The sequence below is a fragment of the Muntiacus reevesi genome, chromosome 6 (genome assembly GCF_963930625.1).
Source record: "Muntiacus reevesi chromosome 6, mMunRee1.1, whole genome shotgun sequence".
NCBI classification, from domain to species: Eukaryota; Metazoa; Chordata; class Mammalia; order Artiodactyla; family Cervidae; genus Muntiacus; species Muntiacus reevesi.
Genome location: NC_089254.1, coordinates 46,707,776 through 46,730,833, shown reverse-complemented (window position 1 = coordinate 46,730,833; position 23,058 = coordinate 46,707,776). Strand labels below are relative to the sequence as shown.

Below are 23,058 nucleotides of genomic sequence, written 5' to 3'. Positions count from 1 at the left end.
GAAGCCACAGAAAGAGACTGTGGAGGAAGAGGCAGGAAAAAGTTTAGCAACAGGGAACACCCAGGACTGACAATTTACATGAACATTTTGAAACCAAGACTAGGGGGCACCTCTAGGGCACAGCCGAGGCCTTCCAGTGAAGGCAGAGGAGCTGGAGTTAGTGGGATAACCAGTAAATGAAAATCAAGCTAGAAAAACCGTATGTCACTTAGTGCTGAGGTCAGAGACTGACATATTTTAAACCCCAAAATGCAAGCGGCAATGAATTCAAGTCAGCAAATATTTTTTATATTTTTCTAGGCACTTCCAGGGTCTAAAAGATGAATATTTGCCTTTAAGGGTTTACAATCTAATAGGAAGGTTTAGACAAAATCATATTAAAAAAAAAAAAGCAAACAGAATGTTTGCACTCCTAGGTACCTACCCAAGAGAAATAGAAGCATGCAGCCATACAAAATTGTAGATAAATGTTAATTGCAGCATTATTCATGATAGCCAAAGAATAGGAAAAACCCAAATGTCTACCCAATGATGAATGAGTAGAATATGGCATATCCATATAATGGAATATTATTTAGCATAAAAAAATAGTGCAGTATTGATTCATGCTACAACATGGATGAATCTTAGAAATATCATGCTAATTGAAACAAGTCAGTCACAAAGGACCACAAATTGTCCACAAATGGCTTTATTTATTTGATGTATGCAGACTAGGCCAATGTATGGGAAGAGTAGATTAGTAGTTCCCAGGGGCTACAGGAAGAGGCAGATTGTTGGGGGGAAGGGGTGGGGGTGGTGACTGCCCAAGGGTGTTGAACTTCTTGTTTGAGTCCTGCAATGTTATTTTTTTAATTAATTTTTATTGGCGTATACTTGCTTTACAATGTGTTAGTTTCAGCTGTATAGCAAAGTCAAGCAGTTATACATATATCCACTCTTTTTAGATTCTTTTCCCACCTAGGTCATTACAGAGGATTGAGTAGAGTTCCCTGTGCTACAGTAGAATCTTATTAGTTATATATTTTATATATAGCAGTGAGCATATGTCAATCCCTCTACCCCCCTTTTCCCCTCAGTAACCCTAAGTTTGTTTTCAACATTTGTGGCTGTTTTGTAAAGAAGTTCATTTGTACCATTTTTTTTTAGATTCTACCTACAAGCAATATCATGATATTTGTCTTTGTCTGATTGACTTCAATCAATATGACAGTCCCTAGGCCTATCCATGTCACTGCAAGTGGCATTATTATGTTCATTTTTGTGACTGAGTAACATTTTCTCATGTATATCTAACACATCTGTATCCATTCATCCTGTCAATGGACATTTAGATTGCTTCTATGTCTTGCTTGTTGTAAATAGTGCTGCAATGAACATTGGGGTTCATGTGTCTTTTCTAATTATGGTTTTCTCCAGATATATATTCCCAGGCATAAGATTGCTGGATCAATTTTTAGTTTTTAAAGAAAGCTCTATACAGTGCTCCATAATGGCTGCACCAGTTGGCATTTCCACCTTGTAGAAGGGTTCCCTTTTCTCCATACACTCTCCAACATTTATCCTTTGTAGACTTTTTTTTTTCTTTTTTTTTCTTTGTAGACTTTTTGATTATGGCCATTCTGATGGGTATGAGGTGATACCTCACTGTGGTTTTGATTTGCATTTCTCTAATAATCAGTGATGTTGAACATATTTTCATGTGATTTTTGGCCATCCATATGTCATCTATGGAGAAATGTCTAGATTTTCTGCCCATCTTTTGATTGGGTCATCTGGGTTTTTTGGATATACAGCTGCATGAGCTGTTTATATATTGTGGAGGTTAACCCCTTGTTGGTGGCTTCATTTGCAAATATTTTCTCCCATTCCATGGGTTATCTTTTTGTTTTGTTTATGGTTTCCTTCACTGTGAAAAAGTTTTTAAATTTGATTGGGTCACATTTGTTTATTTTTGTTGTTATTTTCATTACTCTAGGATGTGGATTGAAAAACATCTTGCTGTAATTTATGTCAAAGAATGTTTCACCTGTTTTCTTTTAAGAGTTTTGTAGGTTCTTGCCTTACATTTAGGTCTTTAATCCATTTTGAGTTTATTTTTGTGTATGGTATTAGAGAATGTTCTAATTTCATTCTTTTACATGTAAGTGTCCAATTTTCCCAGCACCACTTAATGAAGATATTGTCATTTCTCCATTGTATATTCTTGCTTCCTATGTCACAGATTAATTGACTGTAGGGATCTGGGCTTATTTTTGGGCTTTATATCCTATTCCATTGATCTATATTTCTGTTTTTGTGCTAGTACAATACTGTTTTGATGTCTGTAGCTTTGCAGTATAGTCTGAAGTCAGTCTGATTTCTCTAGCTGTTTTACTTTCTCAGGAATGCTTTGGCTATTTGGGGTCTATGTGTTTCCATACAAATTTAAAATGTTTTGTGAAAAATGCCATTAGTAATTTGATAGAGAGTGTATTGAATCTGTAGATTTCCTTTGGCAATATAGTCATTTTGACAATATTGATTCTTCCAAATCAAGAACATAATGTATCTTTATCCATCTATTTGTGTCATCATATATTCTGATTTAATTAGTGTGGAATACTATGGGCAGTGGGGTCTTTAAAGCTCCCCAGGCTAAACAATTCTCTGAGAATGGAATTAAAGAGGCAAACATGTATATGGGACCAACTAATGAGTTTTAGATGTTTTGGTTTTAGATGTTTAGATAGAGTTTATTTCCAAATAAGTATGCCACCGTAAGTATACTTCTCAGTGAGTGATTTCCACATGGCATTCAAGATGGCATTCATCACTGGCTGCATATATAGAATCCTCTGGGGAGCATCGTAAACACGCTGATGCCTCGATCCCACCCCCCAGCAATTCTGATTGAATCGGTCTAAGATGAACCTGAGCCTTGACTGTTTTAAAAAAAAATCTCCCTAGGTACAAACAGTGAAACATCATTCAGCTTTAAGGAGGAAGGAGATTCTGACACATGCTATAACATGGATGTACCTCGAAGGCATTATGCTAAGTGAAATAAGAGCCACAAAGACAGCTACCACATGATTGTACTTACATGAAATGCCTAGAGTAGCCAATTTCAATAGAGTCAGAAAGTAGAATAGGGCTGGGGGACAGGGGATGACAGGTTAATAATGGGAACAGAGTTTCAGTTTTATAAGCTGAGAAGAGTTTTAGAAATGGGGTGTGTAACAATGTGAGTACTTAGGACTACTGAACTGTATACTTTAAAATAAGATGGTATTTTATTAAGATGGTAAATTTTATGTGTATTTTATCATAAAATATTTTTAAGAGAATGCATTAAAAAAGAATCTCCCCAGGTGTTTCTAAGGTACAGCCAGGGCTATGACTGGCTGCTCCAAGTGGAGGCACTCAACAGGCAGGAGATGATCAGATGAATGTGTGTGTGTGTGCACGCGTGCGCGTGCTCAGCAGGAGATGATCAGGTGTGTGTGTGTGCGCATGTGCATGTGTGCTCAGTGGTGTCCCTTTGTGACCCCATGGACTGTGGCCACCAGGCTCCTCTGTCCATGAGATTTCCCAGGCAAGAATACTGGAGTGGGTTGCCATTTCCTTCTCCAGGGGAATCTTCCTGACCCAGGGATCAAACCCACATCTGTTGCATCTCCTGCATCGGCAGATTCTTTACCACTACCACCAGTGTTCAGATACGTTCTGGGATTCTGTCATTCATTCCCTCACTGAGAAACTGATGAAAATCCATAAGCAATTATTGATAAGAGAAGGGTATCTATTCTGATCCAGTCTGGATCTGCTTCTGCTTCTCCTCCTCCTCTTTGGGGCGAGTCACTCTTGAACCACTGATTTATGCTGGGAAGTTCACTTATTCCTATCATGGCTTTGTTAATACTTAATGGTAACTCTTGGACTGAGAAAATTCCCAGAGGTTCATTTTCATCACAGAGGAAGTTCTATTCCCTCCAGACGCTCTGCAAAAGGTATTTCATGTGTTCTTTTCCTCCTGCCATCAGCAATGCAGTTTTGCCTCCTTTCTCTCTAAATATCAGTCCTTAGAATTCTGCACTCTGCATCCCTCCCATCTTTGCAAAGGAGGGAAATTTTAGTCCATGGTCTATAGTTGGAAGCAGTCTTTCAGTTTGGAATCTGCTCTTTGAATGGATTCCCACTGGGGAGAAAAAGTATGCCATTATATTTCCTATGCAGCACTTTAATTACCTTCAGCCACTCAGCCTAGAACATTTCAAACCCTGAGTAGTAGGCACGTAAAAATTATTCTTTCACTGAATTTGATTTATTTGATTATAGAGAATAATATTTTCAAACTTGGTTTATATTACCCATTCTTATTAAAAGGATAATCACTCTGTTAATGTTTATGCATATCTAGAATGAAAGTAGCATGTAGGCTGGAGTCCTGAATCCAGGAGGACATCAGATTTGGGAATTTCATGTTATCAAAAGTGTAGCTGGGTAACTGACCAGCCCTAAATGAGAAAAGAAAACCATAAGAAAGTACCACCTAAAAAAAAAAAAAAATGCCCAGATTCAGGTGGCCGGCAGCAATGAACCTTCCTAAGGCTCCATTCTGGATTCTCCTGTAGGACTTTGCAAGGTTTTGTGTAAGATCATCAGTCCAAAATTGCAAACTTTTAAAGCAGATAGAGCTTATTTTCAAATAAGGATACAGCAGGGAGTTCGCTTCTCAGTGAGTGATTTCCATATAGCATTCAAGATGCAAAATGAACCCCAAGCCGTGTGAAGAGCTTGGATGACAGTCAGTCATTTCAAAACACCCTAAAAAACACTTCCTAAAGAGGCTGGCATTGAAGTTCAGGTGAGTGGCATTCAAGGCAAAGGAATCTGCATGAGAAAAGGGTTCAGAAAGTAGGAAATGCTGTATTGATGCTGCAGGGTAGGGAGTGAAAGAAAGATTAGAGGGATTGAAATGTGGGACTAGCAGGAGAAACCAAAAATTCACTAGGAAAAGCCTTGAAGAAGAGAATGTCAAAAGAAAAGAAAAAAAAAATCTCATAACACAGGGAGCTATATTCAAAAAAATTCTCACCTAGAAGTACATGAAAAATATTTTATATTCACTACTTTTCTAGCAAAAACATTAATAATGATGAGGATACTTTTTTGCTTTTTAAATTGACCAGGTTTAAAAATTTATATTCAGGCCAATGGTTGTTCCCATAGTCTGTTGGTAAGAGTGTAAGTTGGGACAGACTTTCCATGTGGCCGTTGATAATAGCATCAACATTTCATTTACACACAGGCATAGGTACACTCTCTGATCCAGTGTTTCCACTTCGTATCCTGAGGAGTAGTAAAGGATATGAACAAAGACTTGGCAAAAATGTTTGCAACAGGAAAATATAAGAAAGGAAGAACATGTCAACCTGTAGAGCGTTTGTTAAACTCTGGTTCCTGCCTTCAGGAGTATACCATCCAGTCATTTAAAATACTGGTACAGGAAAGCATTTCACTTCCTCTCTTCCCAACTCACAGAAGCCCGTGGGTACTTCCGTCTATGTCAAGGTCCCTTAGAACAGTGACTTGTGCGGGCCCTCTGTCTAGAGGGACATAGCTGAATCTACAAAGGGGGACACAGCTTGGGTTCGTGGAAGCCCCTCAATGGTCCTGATATCCTTCCGTAGGTGGAAATTCCCTGATGTAAAAATGTTTTTATTGATACTGAAAGATGCCTGGGATGTATAGATTGAAGCAAGCATGCATTATTGTATCACTTCTGGGAAATATTTATATGCAAGCAGAAAAGTATGGAAAAACACAGAGCAAGATATTAACTGCTTTTCTCTGGACAGTAGTTCAATGGGTAACAATTCAATTTTGCCTTCTGACTTTTCCATTTTTTCAACAGTAACTACACATTTTCATTGTATAATCAAAGTTTTTTCTAAATAAATAAAATGGACAAAATAGATTAATGATTATATTCTGTGACTTCAAAAACTAGAAAACAAATATTTGCAAAAAAGTATATACACTTATTATTTAAGGAGTTGGGCACTATGGGTATTTTTGTGTCTCAAAGAACCATCAGATATACTTGAAATTAATGCAACATTGTAAATTAACTATTCACTTAGGTTTTTAAAAGGAGAGAAAAAGAAGACTAAAGGATAAGTACCCAAAGAAAAGTTTTTAAGTCACTTAAAATTGATGACAATTTTTGATTATATCAGTTACTGACTTTACCTTCCTTTTTTTCCCCCCCTAAACCTAGCAGAATTGAATTTAATTTTTTCCTGACAAAAGAGTGCAATTTCAGCTGACCTTTCTTTTGCACCTTGGTGAGTAATGTCAAAATCCATTTCCTGTTTGTATTGTTCTAAAATATTTACTGGAAATAGGTTTAAACATATCCACCCCTTGTTTCTATACTAACACGTATTCTCATGACTCTTCTGTTGTATAATTGTGTCAAGCAACCAGAAAGTTTCATTCAAACATGGCTAATATCCACACATAGCTATTTCTGTCAGTCTTTAATGGAGTATTCACAGCAGCAGATAAATAAAGACACTAAAAGAGCAAAATAACTTTCAGATTCTTAATTCACATATACAATGCATTTTAATTTTTAAAAAAACTCTGCTTTGAATGTTACACTTAACCCAATGATGACATCTCATAAAGAATTTATAGGCAAAATTCTCTCTTCTGAGTAAGTAGCAGCTCTGAGCTAAAAGGCCAAATTCTGCATGACTGTGCAGTCTTTAATAAGCTGATCATCATTTATATGAGTCATAGAGAAGAGGTTTCCAACAATTACTCTCTTTGATCCTGAACTTTTTGTGTCTGTAACAGCCCTACTTTGGGTGAGTACCATCTAAATTGTTTAGAATCTTCTCTTCAAAGATTCATGCTGAATTTCTTTGTGGCAGCAGACTTGAAGAATTTCTTTTAATTTTACAATTCCCAAGTGAGTGAGTGATAGTAGCTCAGTCTTATCCAACTCTTTGCAACCCCATGGACTGTAACTTGCCAATCTCCTCTGTCCAATTCTCCTGGCAAGAATACTGGAGTGGGTTGCCATTTCCTTCTCCATACAATTCCCAAACGTGGAGAGAAATTCTTAGTTGGCTTGACTGGTCATGAAGGAAAGAACAGCAGTAGATGGTAAATGTTCATTTGCTCTCTGTAAAAAGTTTTCTGCCTCAGCGATGAGCTGCCAGCCAGTGCAAGAGGAGATTCACTGGTCTGCACCCCCTCAGGACTAGGAAGTTTAGGTCTGGCCTCAGAGAGGCCGAGAAGAGTTGGTTTCATCTGCATCTGTTTTATTGTTGTTTGAGGGGGGTGGGGTTTTATTGGCCACTCCGTGGGCATGCAGGATTCTTAGTCTCCTGACCAGGGATTGAACCCACACTTTGGTCAGGAGATTAAGCACAAAGTCCCAACCACTGGACCACCACGGAAGTCCCCATCTACATCTGCTTTGGTTGTTCTCTTAGGGATTAAACCAGTATTCAAAACCAGAAGCAACCAATCACAGCATCTTCTCCCAGCCCGTCCACAGGGTAACTTACTCACACCTTGCCAAAGTTCTAAACCTCCCCACAGCATCTCAGAGAGGCTTCCTCAATCAGGAGACACTTCCTCTCCCTCAGCGTCCACTCAGCCTTCCTCCAGGGGATCTTCCCAACCCAGGAATTGGACTCTTGTCTCTTGCATCTCATGCATTGGCAGGCAGATTCTTTACCACTGAGCCACCTGGGAAGCCCATAGTTCAACCACAGGCATTTATATAAATACCTAAGCCTATTTAAACCCCCTATCTTGCATTCTGGCACAGGAAGATAAAGAGAATCGTAAAATTGGTCCCCAGTTTGGGGAACTGTTTACAAAGTGCACATCTTATCCAATCTGCATCCTTTGCATGTTTTCTCACTCAGAGTAATGTATGTGAGTACGTAAACGAATGTGTATGTTTATAGCTTCTGAACTCTGAAGTGAATTCTAAAGTAGATGAACACATTGCATGGGTACAGAGTTACCAAGATCAAATAGTAATGGTTATATATCTATAAAATGACCCTTGACTTTACAGAAAATTTACAGTATATTTTCTTTAAATCACCAGCTTTCTTAAATTTATTTTTAATAAGATCCTGTCCTCAACTTGTATGTAATTTTTGAGCAATACATTGGTTTTCTGAGACTGAAACATCATCTTTCTGTGAATCATTTCCAACCTAATGCTCATGTAATAACTTGGCAGTTGAAAGCTTTAATCCAGGAAGGATATTTCTGAGTCTATGTTCAGGCATGAAGCTTTAACTACTTAATGTTTCTAGCCTCTTTCTGCAAAGTATTTTAGATCAAAAGTTCATATATAACTATAGAATATTTACATGAATAATAGTTCCATTTCCCAAAGTCTTGGAATACTTTTGTTTCTGATAAGTACATACCTGATTAAAAAAAGTTTGGCCAAGTCAGGTTATAAAAACATGTTTAATCTCTAAGGTAACAATTCCAGTGAAATAATTCAGGATGAAACTTGTCTAAAAGAATAAATCCCTGGGAAGGAAATCTTAGCTAGTCCACATGCAGCACTAGCAGAGATTTTATACCTGACCTTTTTGAAAAAGCCTCTGTCTGTTGAGTCCAAACTTCAAATTAGGTGTTTATCCTTGATGCCAATTCTAGGAAATAAAAGGAACTTTGGGTTTGGATTGTTGGGTGAATAAAAAGAAAGAATCCATTTTAACCAAGCTAGAATCATTTATTATACAATAAAATTTTAAAAGTGTATGAGGAGAACTTACCATGTCTCAAAGAGAAAAAAATGTCACGCTTTGTTGTAGTATAATAATCTTCACAAGGAGATGGAAGATGGAAAATTCCCAAGAGTGATGTTTGGTAACCTCTGAGGAAGGAGACATTATGGATCATATTCTTAGCTGTAGAACCATGATCTACATATGTTTAATGCCTGATAATAATCACAAAATCACCAGATGAACAGAATAGATGTGGGAAATGTATACACAAGAGAAAGTATTTTTCAATAGCCTGTAGTTTTGGAGGGCAAGTTGGAGGAAAGTAATCCATTAAATGCAAAACAAGTCCATGAAGAAAACTCTTATTTTTACCATCAAAAAAGCTGAGGGAAAAGCAAGCTTATTCCACAGTATGGTAATTATTTTTCATTTTAGGCTCATCCCTCCCACCTCTGTCTGCTTAAAACAGGGTTTGGCATAAATTCTCTTGTCTCAAAGGAATAATATATAGGAGCAGCTGGAACCCATCCTGTGTGTATTATTTTAGAGTGTGGAATTTACATGATTCACCATCCAGAGGCTGATGGGGATGACTTTTGAGGAGAGAGAATTGTTTGGTTTTTAAAAAATTTTTTGCATTGAGATAATTGCAGATTCCCATGCAGTTGTAAGAAATAATACAGAGAGATCCCATTTTACCCAGTTTCTACAAATGATAGCACTTTGAGTAACTATAGTACAATATACAACCAAGAAACTGACACTGAAATAGTCCATTAACCTTATTTAGAGTCCCCCAGTTTTACATGTTCCCTTTCATGTTTGTGTGAGTGTGTGTCTATATATTTAATTCTATGCAATTTTATCAAAAGCCTAGATTCATGAGCCCGTCACCACAGTTAAGATAGAGAATAGTTCTATTACTTCAAGGATTCCCCCCGTCAGTTCAGTCACTCAGTTGTGTCCGACTCTTTGCAACCCCATGGACTGCAGCATGCCCGGCTTCCCTGTCCATCACCAACTCCCGGAGCTCTCGCAAACTCAAGGATTCCCTAGTAATACCCTTTTATATCCACATCCAGCTCCCTTCCTCCCTGCCTCTGTCACCCCTGGCCACCATGAATCTGTTACCCATCTCTATAATTTCATCATTAAAGAAATGGAAATATGCAGCACATACCTTTTGAGATGGGCGTTGTTTACTCACTGTAATTCCTTGGGGATTCATCCACAGTGTTGTATGCATCAATGATTCCCTCCTTTTTTACTGCTCAGTACCATCCCATGGTATGGACAGACTACACTTTACTTGGTGAGTGAGAGTCTCTCAGTCGTGTCCAACTCTTTGCAACCCCATAAACTGTAGCCCACCAGGCTCCTCGGTCATGAAATTCTCCAGGCAAGAATACTGGGGTGGGTTGCCATTTCCTTCTCCAGCAGATCTTCCCAACTCAGGAACTGAACATGCGTCTCCTGCATTGCAGGCAGATTCTTCACCATCTGAGCCACCAGGGAAACCTTAACCATTTACCCATTGAAAGACATCTGGGTTCTTTCCAGTTTGGGGCTATTATAAAGATGCTGTACAGTTTTTTGTGTGAATAGAAGTTTTAATTTTTCTGGGATGATTACCTAAGAGTGTAAGTGCTGGATTGTATGATAAACATATGCTTAGCTTTATAAGACACTACCATACTTTCCCCCAGAATGACTGTTTCATTTTATATTCCTACCAGCAGTGTATAAGTAATCCTGTTTTCCCACATCCTCTCTAGCAGCTGGAGTTACCAGTTTTTTTGTTTGTTTGTTTGTTTTGAAGCTATTCTGATGGTTATGTAGTACTATTGTGATTTTGATTTGCATCTCCCTAGTGACTAATGATGCTGAACATCTTCTCAGGTGCTTATTTGCCATCTCTGTGTTTCCTTCAGTGAAATGTCTATTCATGCTGCTTGCCATTTTCTAATTGGATTGGTTTTTAAATGTTGAGTTTTGAGAGCTCTTTATATATTCTCTGGAGAAGGAAATGGCAATCCACTCCAGTATTCTTGCTTGGAAAATCCCATGGACGGAGGAGCCTGATGGGCTTGGCAGGCTACAGCCCATGGGGTTGCAAAGAGTTGGACATGACTGAGCGACTAACACTGTATAGTCTAGGTCAAGAGGTTTGTCAGATATATAATTGGTAATTATATTCTCCTTGCTTTTCTACCTCTTCATAGTTTTTAATTTTGATGAGGTTCCAGTTTACCAGTTTTCCTTTTATGAATCATACTGTTATTGTCAATTCTAAAAATGCTTTGCCTAGTTCTAAATTGCCCAAATCTCCTATGTGTCTGTAGGAGTTTTATATTTTACTTTTTAAGTCCATGATCCATTTTTGTTAATATTTGTATACAGTATGAGGTTTTGGTTATAGTTCATTTTTTTGCTTCTGGATGTCCAACTGCTTCAGCACTGCTTGTTCATCCACCTTTGAACTTCAAAAATCAGTTGATCGTATTTGTGTAGGTCTATTTTCAAGGTCTCTATTCTATTAATCTGTGGGTCTGTCTCTCCACCAATATTACATTTTCTTGCTTACTGTGGATACATAGTAAACCTTAATATCAAGTAGAAATATTTTTAAATTATTTTAGCTCTTCTGGGTTCTGTGTCTTTCAATCCAGAGGCTGTTTTATTTCTTCAAAATTATCATGTCTGCAGTTTGAGTTGCAATCAAGAGAAAACTAGTTCCTAGATTTTGGCCTTAAGAAGCAAAAAAAAAAAAAAATTCTATCCATTTAATTGAATTTTAAAAAATACTGTCTTGTTTAAATATGCTTTTAAAAGAAGTATGAAAGTGAAAGTTTCTCAGTCGTGTCTGACTCTTTGCGACCCCATGGACTCTACAGTTCCTGGAATTCTCCAGGCCAGAATACTGGAGTGGGTAGCCTTTCCCTTCTCCAGGGGATCTTCCCAACCCAGGGATTGAGCCCAGGTCTCCCACATTGCAGGCAGATTCTTTACCAGCTGAGCCACAAGGGAAGCCCAAAAAAGAAAATAAAAGAAGTGTAACTATTTCTGTAAATAGCTATCCATAAAATAGAGGACTGACATTATAGCTTTAGCATAATGTATTTAGCTTTAGTGCGTGTTCAGTTTAGACCTTATTCCCAGTAAGATTTTTGCTTTCTTTTATTCAGTCCAACAGTAAACAAAATCTACTAATATGTTATGGGTTATAAGTGTGTAACTTTAACATTAAGGAATAAAGCAGACAAGCTGTGCAGGCAAGAAATAGTGTGGATTACCCATCCTGCATTCACATATAGAGATTTAAGTTATATTAACTCAGAATTTAACATTTTAAGACAAACAGAACTGTAAAAATCATTTTTAAACCAACCTTTAAGGATATTATCTCAGAGGTTTCTCATGAAAAGTAGAGAATTGTGACAGTTGAGATACAGCTGCCCTTTAATGCTCTGTGACTGAACCCTTCATGACAGATCTGTTGGATGGCAGGTACCAAGGGCTAAGTGTACTCTACAGTCTGGAATTCCATCTGTGCCATCTTTTATCCCAAAGAAACATGATCTGTTCCATGGTGTGTCTGAATCCAGCACTCCAGATTGCAAAAGGAGGTCAACTGAATTTACACATCTTAAGAGAAAGTTATTTCCCAAGGATTTCTTAATTTCTCCAGTTGATTTTCCTCCAGGTTGGAACAACAGATATAAGAGGAATGATTAGGACTCTGCTTCCTCATGTCTGTGTGTTTGTCTTTGTTATTTGCCCTAAAATGACACATAGAGAATTTCCAGTGAATGGAGGTGGTTTAAGGTCAGGTTTCCTAGAAGCAGAGCCTGAGACAAGGATTTATATGCAAGTAATTTATTGAGGGAGTGCTCTGAAGAGGGAGAGAGTGAGAGCAGTGGAGCCAGAATGGGGTCCCAGCAGGCGTCCGGCTTCAGCCTCCTCCCAGAAGAGACTTTGAGCATAAACTGCATCACAGAGTGGATCCCAGCCTGAGGCAATGGCTGAGAAACATGGATCCATCAGTCACTGGCTTCAGCTGAGCCAGGTGGGGACATGAGCACAGATGGCCTAACCTCCCAGGCTAAGAGATTTCCATCAGGCTGCAGGTGCCAACAGTATCCACCACTAGGGTCTTCATGATCACAGAACTAGTATTAAAAATAGGTGGGCTGTTAACTCTCCCACTTAACCAGTCACTTCTTTAAGCCTTCTACCACCCTTAGACTGCCTCATGTGTCCTGTTTCTATCATGTTTTCAAGGGTTGCTCAGTTACGTGAAAGCTCAAGATGAATGCAGCAGAGGTGCCTGTCACCCTCCCACCGGCGATCTCCTGGTGGGTCGCAGTGGGCAGCACACAGCTTCTTCTACCTGTGGACTGGACAGAGCCCAGAAATACTGCATCCTCAGCTACCTCGAGGTGGGTTGGATCTTTGTTTACTTGTTGGGACATGATTTCATCAGTGATGCAGATTTTTCAAGTACATCTAGAGCTGTCCAGACAACAGGAGAGAAAAGGAGACACTCCGCCTTCCCAAACATCAGAGACACAAGTGATTCAATTCAACATCCAGGAAACCTTCACTAATTGGGGAATAAGGAAGCTGGGTTTCATCTATTTCTTGTTACCTTTAGAATTAAACAAAAAAGGTTTTTTTTTGTTCAGTCTTTGAAGGAACTACTCTACAATATGTGTTCTAATTGGCTGCTTTAGTGACTCCAGTGAAGTGGACTTACTAAATGATTGACGAGTTGGATGAAGATGGAAGATCCCTCAGGGTTCAGGGCTATTATGCTGAACATGGGCTCTTACTGCTCTACTTTAGATGGAGATGGACAGAGTGTAGACCTGGAATTGATTGTCTGCCAGCGTCTCAATGCCACTTGGAAATTATCTTGTTTAGAGACTATCAAGTCCCAGTGTGAACATCCTTTTGTTCCTTTTAAAGACCAGTTTTGTAAAAGGACCAGTTGCTTTTTTTCTTCCCTGAACTCTGAAACAAGCATCCAAAGTCATCTGAGTATCACACCTGCTCAAAAGCCTGAGGCAATTATGTCAGCCCCTTAACTGAGAGGATGTGCATGAAGGAAGTTGGATGTAAGCCTAATGTTAGTGACCCAGGTTTTTCCACGTATTGTTTGTGTAAGGCAACTCCTGGAGGCCTCTGGGAAGGTTTTGTGTTCTCATTGGTTTTAGTAAAAGAGGATGATTATAAATAAGTGAAAACAATACTTGAGTGCTTAACCTTTGTCTAAGTTTAGGAAGTACTTGTATAAGAAAGCAAATTCTCTACATGTGCAAGAAAGTGACACTGTAGAAGTTTTGCTCCATTTTAGGTCAGGTGGGATGGAAGGCCCTTCGTGTAGCTTTCCTAAGGCCAGGTCCCCTGGACAAAGCAGTGGTTCCCACCTCTAATATTGGAAACTTTGCACACTGGCATCACCCATCTTGTTTTTCCACCATTGGCATCTGCTTACATTGTCAGGAGCCTAATTATTTGAATTTGATGTTAAAATAATTAGAACTTGATGTTCCTATATGGCAAAGTTATGCCAAATAGAAGTAAAACCAACTCCAGAACTTCTTCAGTCTAGGGAATCACAGAAATCTTGAAAATCTTAGAACTGGGGGAAAAAAACCGCAAAATATCTTCTAGCTGACAAAGCTTTACAGGTAAAACTATAAGTATTAATTACATAAAATTCATGTGGCATGGAGGATAATTTTTTTTTTCATCCATCAACTAGCAAAGAGCTCTCAAGCAAAACATTCTCTTCCAAATGTTTAAGTCAGCATTGACTTGGAGGGAGTGTTACCCAAGTTGGGCCTCTCATATCTATTTGCCACAACTAAGCATCCTCTCTAGCCAGTTCCATCAAAGACTGTACTTCTAAAATGTTTACAGAAAAAAATTAATGGCCTGAAGTTAAACGGTTTCCCCAATATTTTCCATAGTATTGGAAATATTTTCAAGTCTTGACAACTTTTGGTGGAATCATTGGGCTCCTGTTGCTCTATTAGGGCAGATCTGGGGCAAATCTCCCCATATGCAGAACTGATCTAACTTGTACTGGTCCTTAATTTCTAAAGGGCATTTTGGTTTTCTTCAAGTATAAGGGCTTATGATGGCCGGTGGTTATAAAAAGATTATACCACTCTCTTGAAAGTCTGGTTTACTTTGACAACCTGTAGCTGAAATAGTCATTAAAATCACCATGCATTTGTTTAACAAAAGAGGTGGGACTGGTCAGATAACCTAAGCCCTTGTAAGCCATCGTCAAGCATAAAATCCAATGTTTGCTGAATACCTACCAGCATATTTGCTGTTTTGGGCAATTTCCAATATGGAGCATGGTGAGAAATCACTCCTGCTTCCTGCAAGCTTTGCAAAAATGCTCCTCCAGAGTCCCACAAATATTAGCGAGAACAACTGTGCAGGCCATTGACAGGCCTTTGGAAATCTTGGGAGAGTTCCTCAGGAATGTAACTATATACAGCTACAAGTGGATGCAAACAAACTCAAAGGCCAGTCTTGACTGTTAAAACCTTTGAAAATCCATCCCAAGCAAAATTAGTTTCGATTCACAAAAACCTTCTAGTCTGCAAGACAAGAGGGTGGTCTCTCTGTATGAGTTTAATGAAACTCTTAAGAAAAATCCACATGTGCATAGTAAAGGTTTTGGCTCTGGAAGCTTTTATGCCAAAAATAATATCTGAGAGAGAAAAGATGATGGTTGCAGATAAACTAATGGCCAATTGTTTCATTAATTTCTTACTAATTTTTTTTTAACTAAAGGAAGTCATTCCAACTCAAGAATATATCCTAGTTATTTTTCTATAGTTTAAAACAAACCCTAAACCCTCTGCTCCTTGTATGAGAAAAAATTATTAGTTCTACAAATTTGCAATTTTGTCCCAAATGTTTACATTTATAAAATTTCTAAGTCAAGTCTTAATTTTGTTTGTTTTGGTAGTCAAGCACGTATTGATGGAAAAATTTATGTCTTGTAATTTCCTCTGCTTTTTATTTTTAGCTAGATTGAATGACAAACATAGCACATCCAGCTTGTTTTTAAATTCAGATCAACAATAAGTAATGACGATTATTTATTTTTAATTTTAATGATGTGTTTTCCAGGGGGGAACAAAAATGCTTCATCTGTGATTCCAGATTTTCATATGATCCACACACCCAACCCAACAGCCACACCATCGAGAATGTAATCACAAGTTTTGAACCAGAGAGAGAAAAGAAGTGGTGACAGTCTGAAAATGGTATGACCAAGTTTCTTTACAATCTTTTATTTCTTCACATTTTTAGTAAGGTATCTTTCTCTCTATATGATTTTGACAATATCACACAAGGAGTTATATTGAAATGGAATAATATCCACTGAGAATGTAAAACCCTATATAAAAGCAAAATTCAATTTCCATTTTAAGAAAGAATATTTTCCTCTTGAGAAATAGAAGTATTTTTTAAGCACATACCTGAGAATGTTTTACTTTTTTCACATGGGAAACAGTTCTGTATGCTCTTGTTCTTTGGGAAAATAAAAAGGGGGATGGGAATAGTTTATGAAGTATTGGTAAATTAAGCCTAATAAAAAACACAGTGATGTAAACAGAAATAATAATGCCGGGGGAAGTCTGAGAATTAATACCATGTGCTTTTTCCTTCTTCAACACATGAAGGCAGAGAGAGAAAGGATGTTTCTTTCTGCAAATTAAAAATTTTACTATAAAAATTTAATTGAAAGGGTAGTTGGCTACTGACTGCAATTCTTTCCTTCCTGGTTTTTGCCCTTCCCTGTTCATGACATTGTGATCCTGAACCTCACACTGGCCCTGTTTCCTAGATGCCACTGTAAATTTGGACCTGATCAGGGATTTCCTATTTCCCACCCCAGCTTTATGTGTTTAATGTAGCTCATTCACTCATGTAGGACCCTCTTCAACATTGGTCTGGAGCTCTTATCCCCCCAGAGAAGGATTCCATTTGCTGCATCCCTGCATCTCTCACCTTAGACTACAATTCCTCTATTGTGTTCAGACACTAAACATATTTCCCTAAAGGGATCCCAAGCCACAATGGGTGTGTGGGAATAATCATAATAGGTAAGATCATTCAGGGTGAGCATAGTATAAGGTTATTTTTCTATGTCATCCATTGGACACAGACATTATTGGTATCTATTAAATGCTAGTTCAATTTGGACCCTAATGATTGGTCTCTCGTTGGACTCTCCTTAGTCAGTGTTGGTGGTTTTTACCACACTGATGAATGGGACCATTTTTGCTTCACAGCTGCTTTGATCCACATGCCCAGCATTCATTCCATGTCTCCTTAAGAGGGAATGCCCATCTATCAAGGCTGACTGCACAGACGATGTGTTCTTAACTGAGTGCTTGATTGAGAACAAGAGGGAACAGGTGAACTCCTTTCCAGAAAGAGCTGGGAGCCTTTGACACAGAGCCTGGAATGTGGCTGCCCTCTCAGCAACAAACCCTTCCCCACGCCATTCACCCCAGAACACTAAGCTATGTCCTAATTCACCACAGTGAAGTCATTGTTTTCTGGAGCTAGACTTTCCAACATTGTGACTATACACATGGCTACTTGAGCACGTAAAACATGGCTTACCCACCTAACAGAAGCAGAAAATATTAAGAGGTGGCAAGAATACACAGAAGAACTATACAAAAAAGATTTTCATGACCCAAATAACCCCGATGATGTGATTACTCACCTAGAGTCAGACATCCTGGAATGCGAAGTCAAGTGGGCCTTAGGAAGCATCACTACAAACAAAGCTGGTAGAGGTGACAGAATTTCAGTTGAGCTATTTCCAATCCTGAAAGATGATGCTGTGAAAGTGCTGCACTCAATAAGCCAGCAAATTTGGAAAACTCAGTGGGAACAGGAATGGAAAAGGTCAGTTTTCATTCCAATCCCAAAGAAAGGCAGTGCCAAAGAATGTTCAACCTACTGCAAAATTGTACTCGTATTACACGCTAGCAATGTAATACTTAAAATTCTCCAAGCCAGGCTTCCACAGTACATGAACTTAGAACTTCCAGATGTTCAAGCTGAATTTAGAAAAGACAGAGGAACCAGAGATCAAATTGCCAACGTGTGTTGCATCATCACAAAAGCAAGAGAGCTCCAGAAAAACATCTACTTCTGCTTTATTGACCATGCCAAAGCCTTTGACTGTGTGGATCACAACAAACTGTGGAAATTTCTTCAAGAGATGGGAATACCAGACCACCTGACCTGCCTCCTGAGAAATCTATATGCAGGTCAAGAAGCAACAGTTAGAACCAGACATGGAACAACAGACTGGTTCCAAATAGGGAAAGGAGTATGTCAAGGCTGTATATTGTCACCCTGCTTATTTAACTTATATTCAGAATGAAACTGGAAGTCACTCAGTCATGTCCAACTCTTTGCAACCCCATGTACTACACAGTCCATGGAATTCTCCAGGCCAGAATACTGGAATGGGTAGCCTTTCCCTTCTCCAGCAGATCTTCCCAACCCAGGAATTGAACTGGGGTCTCCTGCATTGCTGGCAGATTCTTTACCAGCTGAGCTATGAGGGAAGCCCATGTGCAGAGTACATCATGTGAAATGCCGGGCTGCATGAGCACAAGCTGGAATCAAGATTGCCAGAAGAAATAACAACAACCTCATAAATGCAGATGACGCCACCCTTATGGAAGAAAGCGAAGAAGAACTAAAGAGCCTCTTGATAAAAGTGAAAGGAGAGAGAAAAGCTGGCTTAAAACTCAACATTCAGAACACTAAGATCATGGCATCTGGTCCCATCACTTCATGGCAAATAGATGAGGAAGCAGTGGAAACAGCGAGAGCCTATTTTGGGGGGCTCCAAAATCACTGAAGATGGTGACTGCAGCCATGAAATTAAAAGATGCTTGCTTTTTGGAAGCAAGGCTATGGTTTTTCCAGTAGTCATGTATGGATGTGAGAGTTGGACTATAAAGAAAGCTGAACACTGAAGAATTGATGCTTTTGTACTGTGATGTTGGAGAAGACTCTTGAGAGTCCCTTGGACTGCAAGGAGATCCAACCAGTCCATCCTAAAGGAAATCAGTCCTCAATATTCATTGGAAGGACTGATGCTGAAGCTCCAATACTTTGGCCACCTGATGCAAAGAACTGACTGATTGGAAAAGACCCTGATGCTGGGAAAGATTGAAGGCAGGAGAAGGGGACGACAGAGGATGAGATGGTTGGATGGCATTACCAACTCGATGGACATGAGTTTGAGTAAGCTCCAGGAGTTGGTGATGGACAGGGAAGCTTGGTGTGCTGCAGTCCATGGGGTCGCAAAGAGTCAGACGTGACTGAGCAACTGAACTGAACTGAATCCAAACCAAAATGTGCTATGTGTGTAAAAACATCCTGGGTTTCTAAGACTTAATTTGGGGAAAGAAGTATGTATAATAAAGCATCACTAATTTTTAAAATATTGAGTACATGTTGAAATGAGAATATTTTTGATATATTGGATTAGGCGTAGTATATATTTATATATAATATGTTTAGGCAATGTATTATATATAATATTTGTATCATACATATGATTTAAATATATAAATAAATTACAGATAATGTATTATCTATCTAGGGTTTCCTGGGTGGTGCAGTGTTAAAGAATCCATCTGCCAATGCAGGAGATGCAAGAGATGTGGATTTGATCTTTGAGTTGAGAAGATCCTCTGGAGTAGGAAATGGCAACCCACTCCAGCATTTTTGCCTGGAGAATCCCACGGACAGAGGAACCTAGCAGGCTACAGTCCATGGGGTTGCAAAGAGTTTGACATGACTGAGCACAGCACACAATATATTATCTATAAAATATATTTATTATCTGTAGTGCATATTATTTATAATATGTTATTTATAATATATAGATAAATATATTTTATGGATATATAGACTATATATATATATAATAAATATAAATAATTTCTCCTCTTTCTTTTTACTTTTTAAAATGTGCCTGCTAGAATCCACTGGACAGTTCCACTCTAGGAGCAGCTTCCATCATGTCTGGATTGGAGCTGATACCTGGATGGCTCCAAGCTGTCTCAGTGCCAAGTCCTGGACAGGATGTTTGGGCTATGGTCCCTCTATTGTCTTTGGATACCTAAATGTATTTTCTGTAGGGGGCTCTAGACCATGAGAAGGGAGTAAGGAAATCATCATCATCAGTATACAAGATTATTTAGGGCAAGCATAGTATGAGGCTTTTTCAGTGTCATCCTTTGGACAGGAACGTGATTGGTCGCCACAGAGGAGCCCACAGACCCTCAGTCCCAGGAGAAAAATCCAAGGTGTGTTTTCTGAGTGACAATACAAGTAGGTCAAACGCTTCCTTGTAGCTGTTGGAAGGAGAGGGTGTGGCTGTTGGCCATGTGCTGGCTACTAGCTTACGTGAAGTCAAGATTCGAGGTGAACACAATGAGCGCTCACTGTCTACCTGTAGGGACCATCCAGGAGCTCCCGCGGTGGTATGTCATACAGCCCCACTGTGGCTGTGCACGTTGTCACTGAAACACACATGTGAGCGCAGTCAGGGGAAAATGGATATAACCCTCACATAGACCTTATCCCGAGTGCGAATGGCATGGAAAGCCACTCCAGCCGACTTGGCAAGAGTGTTGATCACCAGCCATAAAATTCCAAAGGGTTTCATTACGAACAAATGAGGAATTAGCTTGGTAAACAGTTGTCTCTCAAAATCACTGATTTTCTTCTTTCTGGATTTTCCTTTAGGTCTTGATCATGTCAGCATCAGACTGGACCTAGAGGCCTTATTTCAGCTCAGTCACCTTATTCTGACCTTTAAGGTACAGATGTGTAGAGTGCTGCCCCTTTATCTACTTACGAAATGCTTGGCATACCTTAGATTTCACTTCCTTGCTCCCCTGCAGAGAACAAAAAGCTGTTCAGATCCAGACTGGAGCTTTGTTATCTGGGCTTTTTGCTCTTGAATGAAAAACAGAAAAACACCAGTGCTCATTAAATAATAACTTACATGATTAACAAAAAAGAAAAGACTCTATCTTCCAAGAGAGAGTCTTGGAAGATACAGGAAAAGGAAAAAAGCTCTGGGATGCTAGAGATGACAAGAACTAGAAAGATAGTTTGGAGGATAAAAGGACAGACACTGGAAATTATTTAAGGAAATTAAAAAAAAATTGTGATCAACAAGGAAGAAAATTTAAAGGCTCTTTACTGAGTTAGATGCCAGAGAAAATCTGTGCTATCATCATTCTTTAAACATTCATCAGAATTCTAATTCTGTCAGGCCTGGTGCTGGGTTTTAGTCATAAAAGATGAACATAAAATTAAAAGTTTTAAAAATTTAAGAAGTAGTCTTTGATTTCAAAGAACTCACAGTCTAGTCATGGGTATAAATAAATATATAATTTTGAAATTACAATGCAGAGTGATAAGTGCAGAAATAGATGTACAATTAGAATGCTGGGGGGTTATTTGACATGGCTAAGTCAACTCTGGGGAAGCGGTTAACTTCATGGTAGATTTTGAAGGATGTATAAGAGTTTGCCAGAGGAAAAGTACTCTAAGTGAAGGAAAACCACATGCAGATTGCTATAAAAATGTCAACTGCATTGGCTTTTTTTTTAAAAGTACATGCCATTTTTCTTCAATTACTTTTAAAATGGAGTTTGATTCTGGGACAAAGCATGTGCTCATAAATAGTCGTCCACTTGATAGAGATTTTGGTGTGTTCATGGTAGAGTATATATATTTTTTTCTTTTCCTTTTCTTGGCCTTGTTGCATGGCATGTGGAATCTTAGTGGCCTGACCAGGGATCAAACCTGTGCCCTCTGCAGTGGAACCACCAGAGAATTCCTTAGAATAGATTTGAAAAGATACAAATAAAGGTATTAAAAATGGAATTCAAAAATATTGTCAATCTGGAATGGGTTATAAATTCTACTTTTGCAAAGCATGACAAGTTTAACTGATTTTTCTCCTAGACTTTTCGGCCTGCTGCAATGTTAGTTGAACGCTCCACAGACTATGGACACACCTGGAGAGTGTTCAAATATTTTGCCAAAGACTGTGCTACTTCCTTCCCTAACATTACATCTGGTCAGGCCCAGGGAGTGGGAGATGTTGTTTGTGACTCCAGATATTCGAATATTGAACCCTCCACTGGTGGTGAGCTAGAATTTCCTTTCTGCAATTTCTTTCCTGGAAATGAAATCTTTTTGTTGTTGTTATCGTGGTTAATCGAGATGAAAACAGTTTAGGTAGTGTCTACTGAAATAGAACATGAGTTGCTGCTTGTTTAGGAATGGTAGTGTCTAAATTGAAATGAGTCCTGAATTCATCTCATTCAATTCAGATAAATTACAAATACCTTACAGGAAATGATCCTGTACAAGAGTGCCCCTACTGAAGGTAAACAAGGGCTAAAATGCAAGTTGGGCACTGTGGCCAGGGTGCCAGAGGTAGGAATATCTTTTTCCAGTCCTTTCAAAGGAACCATAAAGGCTAATGGCAGCCCTCTATGCTCTGCAAGCCCCCCACCTGGGTGGAATCTGCCCAGAACTTCCTCAGAGCAAAGCTGGTGATGGGCAGAAAGTCAGGGGATAGGAGTAGGCTTGGGAGGTATTACCTTATCAGGTAAAATAGTAGGAATGATGACAGAAGGCAGCTCCAGAATCCCTCAGTGCCAGATCCACATTGATGAGGACTTGCTGAATTATGAACCCATCACTCCACCCCAACTAAGCATAGGAGTCCTTTCCACCAGTGGTATGAGCACTTCTGTCTACATGGACCGCTTGTGCATAAAAAGCCAGAATGACTGTTTAACAACCTTCCTTCATTTTCATTCTCGGTACTTTTATTCAAATGAGAACCCAAATGATAATCTACATTCTACACCAGGTGGGAAATAGTGGCTCAGCCTTCTTGTAAGGTCAGGATATCTTCTTTAAGAGTATATTGAACACTTATATTTTGGGGGTAAGACACTCTAAATTTACCTACCTTTGTTTTACAGGTTGTTTTAAAGGTGTTGGATCCCAGCTTTGAAATAGAAAACCCTTACAGCCCTTACATCCAGGGTATGAATTGCTTTATATTTTTCACACCAGCTTCTTTTGTAAAACTTCACGTGAGGCAGATTCCTTGTCATTGCATGTCTATGGGATGGTAAGGGAGTATCAGTAAAGGAGGGTGCTTTGAACCCTTTGCACTTTG

General features: G+C 38.9%; 1 protein-coding gene across 1 annotated transcript in view; it reads left to right on the top strand.

Annotated features, from left to right (window-relative positions):
- LAMB4 (laminin subunit beta 4) overlaps positions 1 to 23,058 on the top strand; it is a 112,287-nt gene that overhangs the window by 3,386 nt on the left and 85,843 nt on the right. The window contains 6 exon segments of the mRNA XM_065938470.1: positions 6,298 to 6,332; positions 13,047 to 13,227; positions 15,924 to 16,060; positions 20,592 to 20,665; positions 21,825 to 22,011; positions 22,857 to 22,922. Of these exon segments, the coding sequence (XP_065794542.1) occupies positions 6,298 to 6,332; positions 13,047 to 13,227; positions 15,924 to 16,060; positions 20,592 to 20,665; positions 21,825 to 22,011; positions 22,857 to 22,922 (680 nt within the window).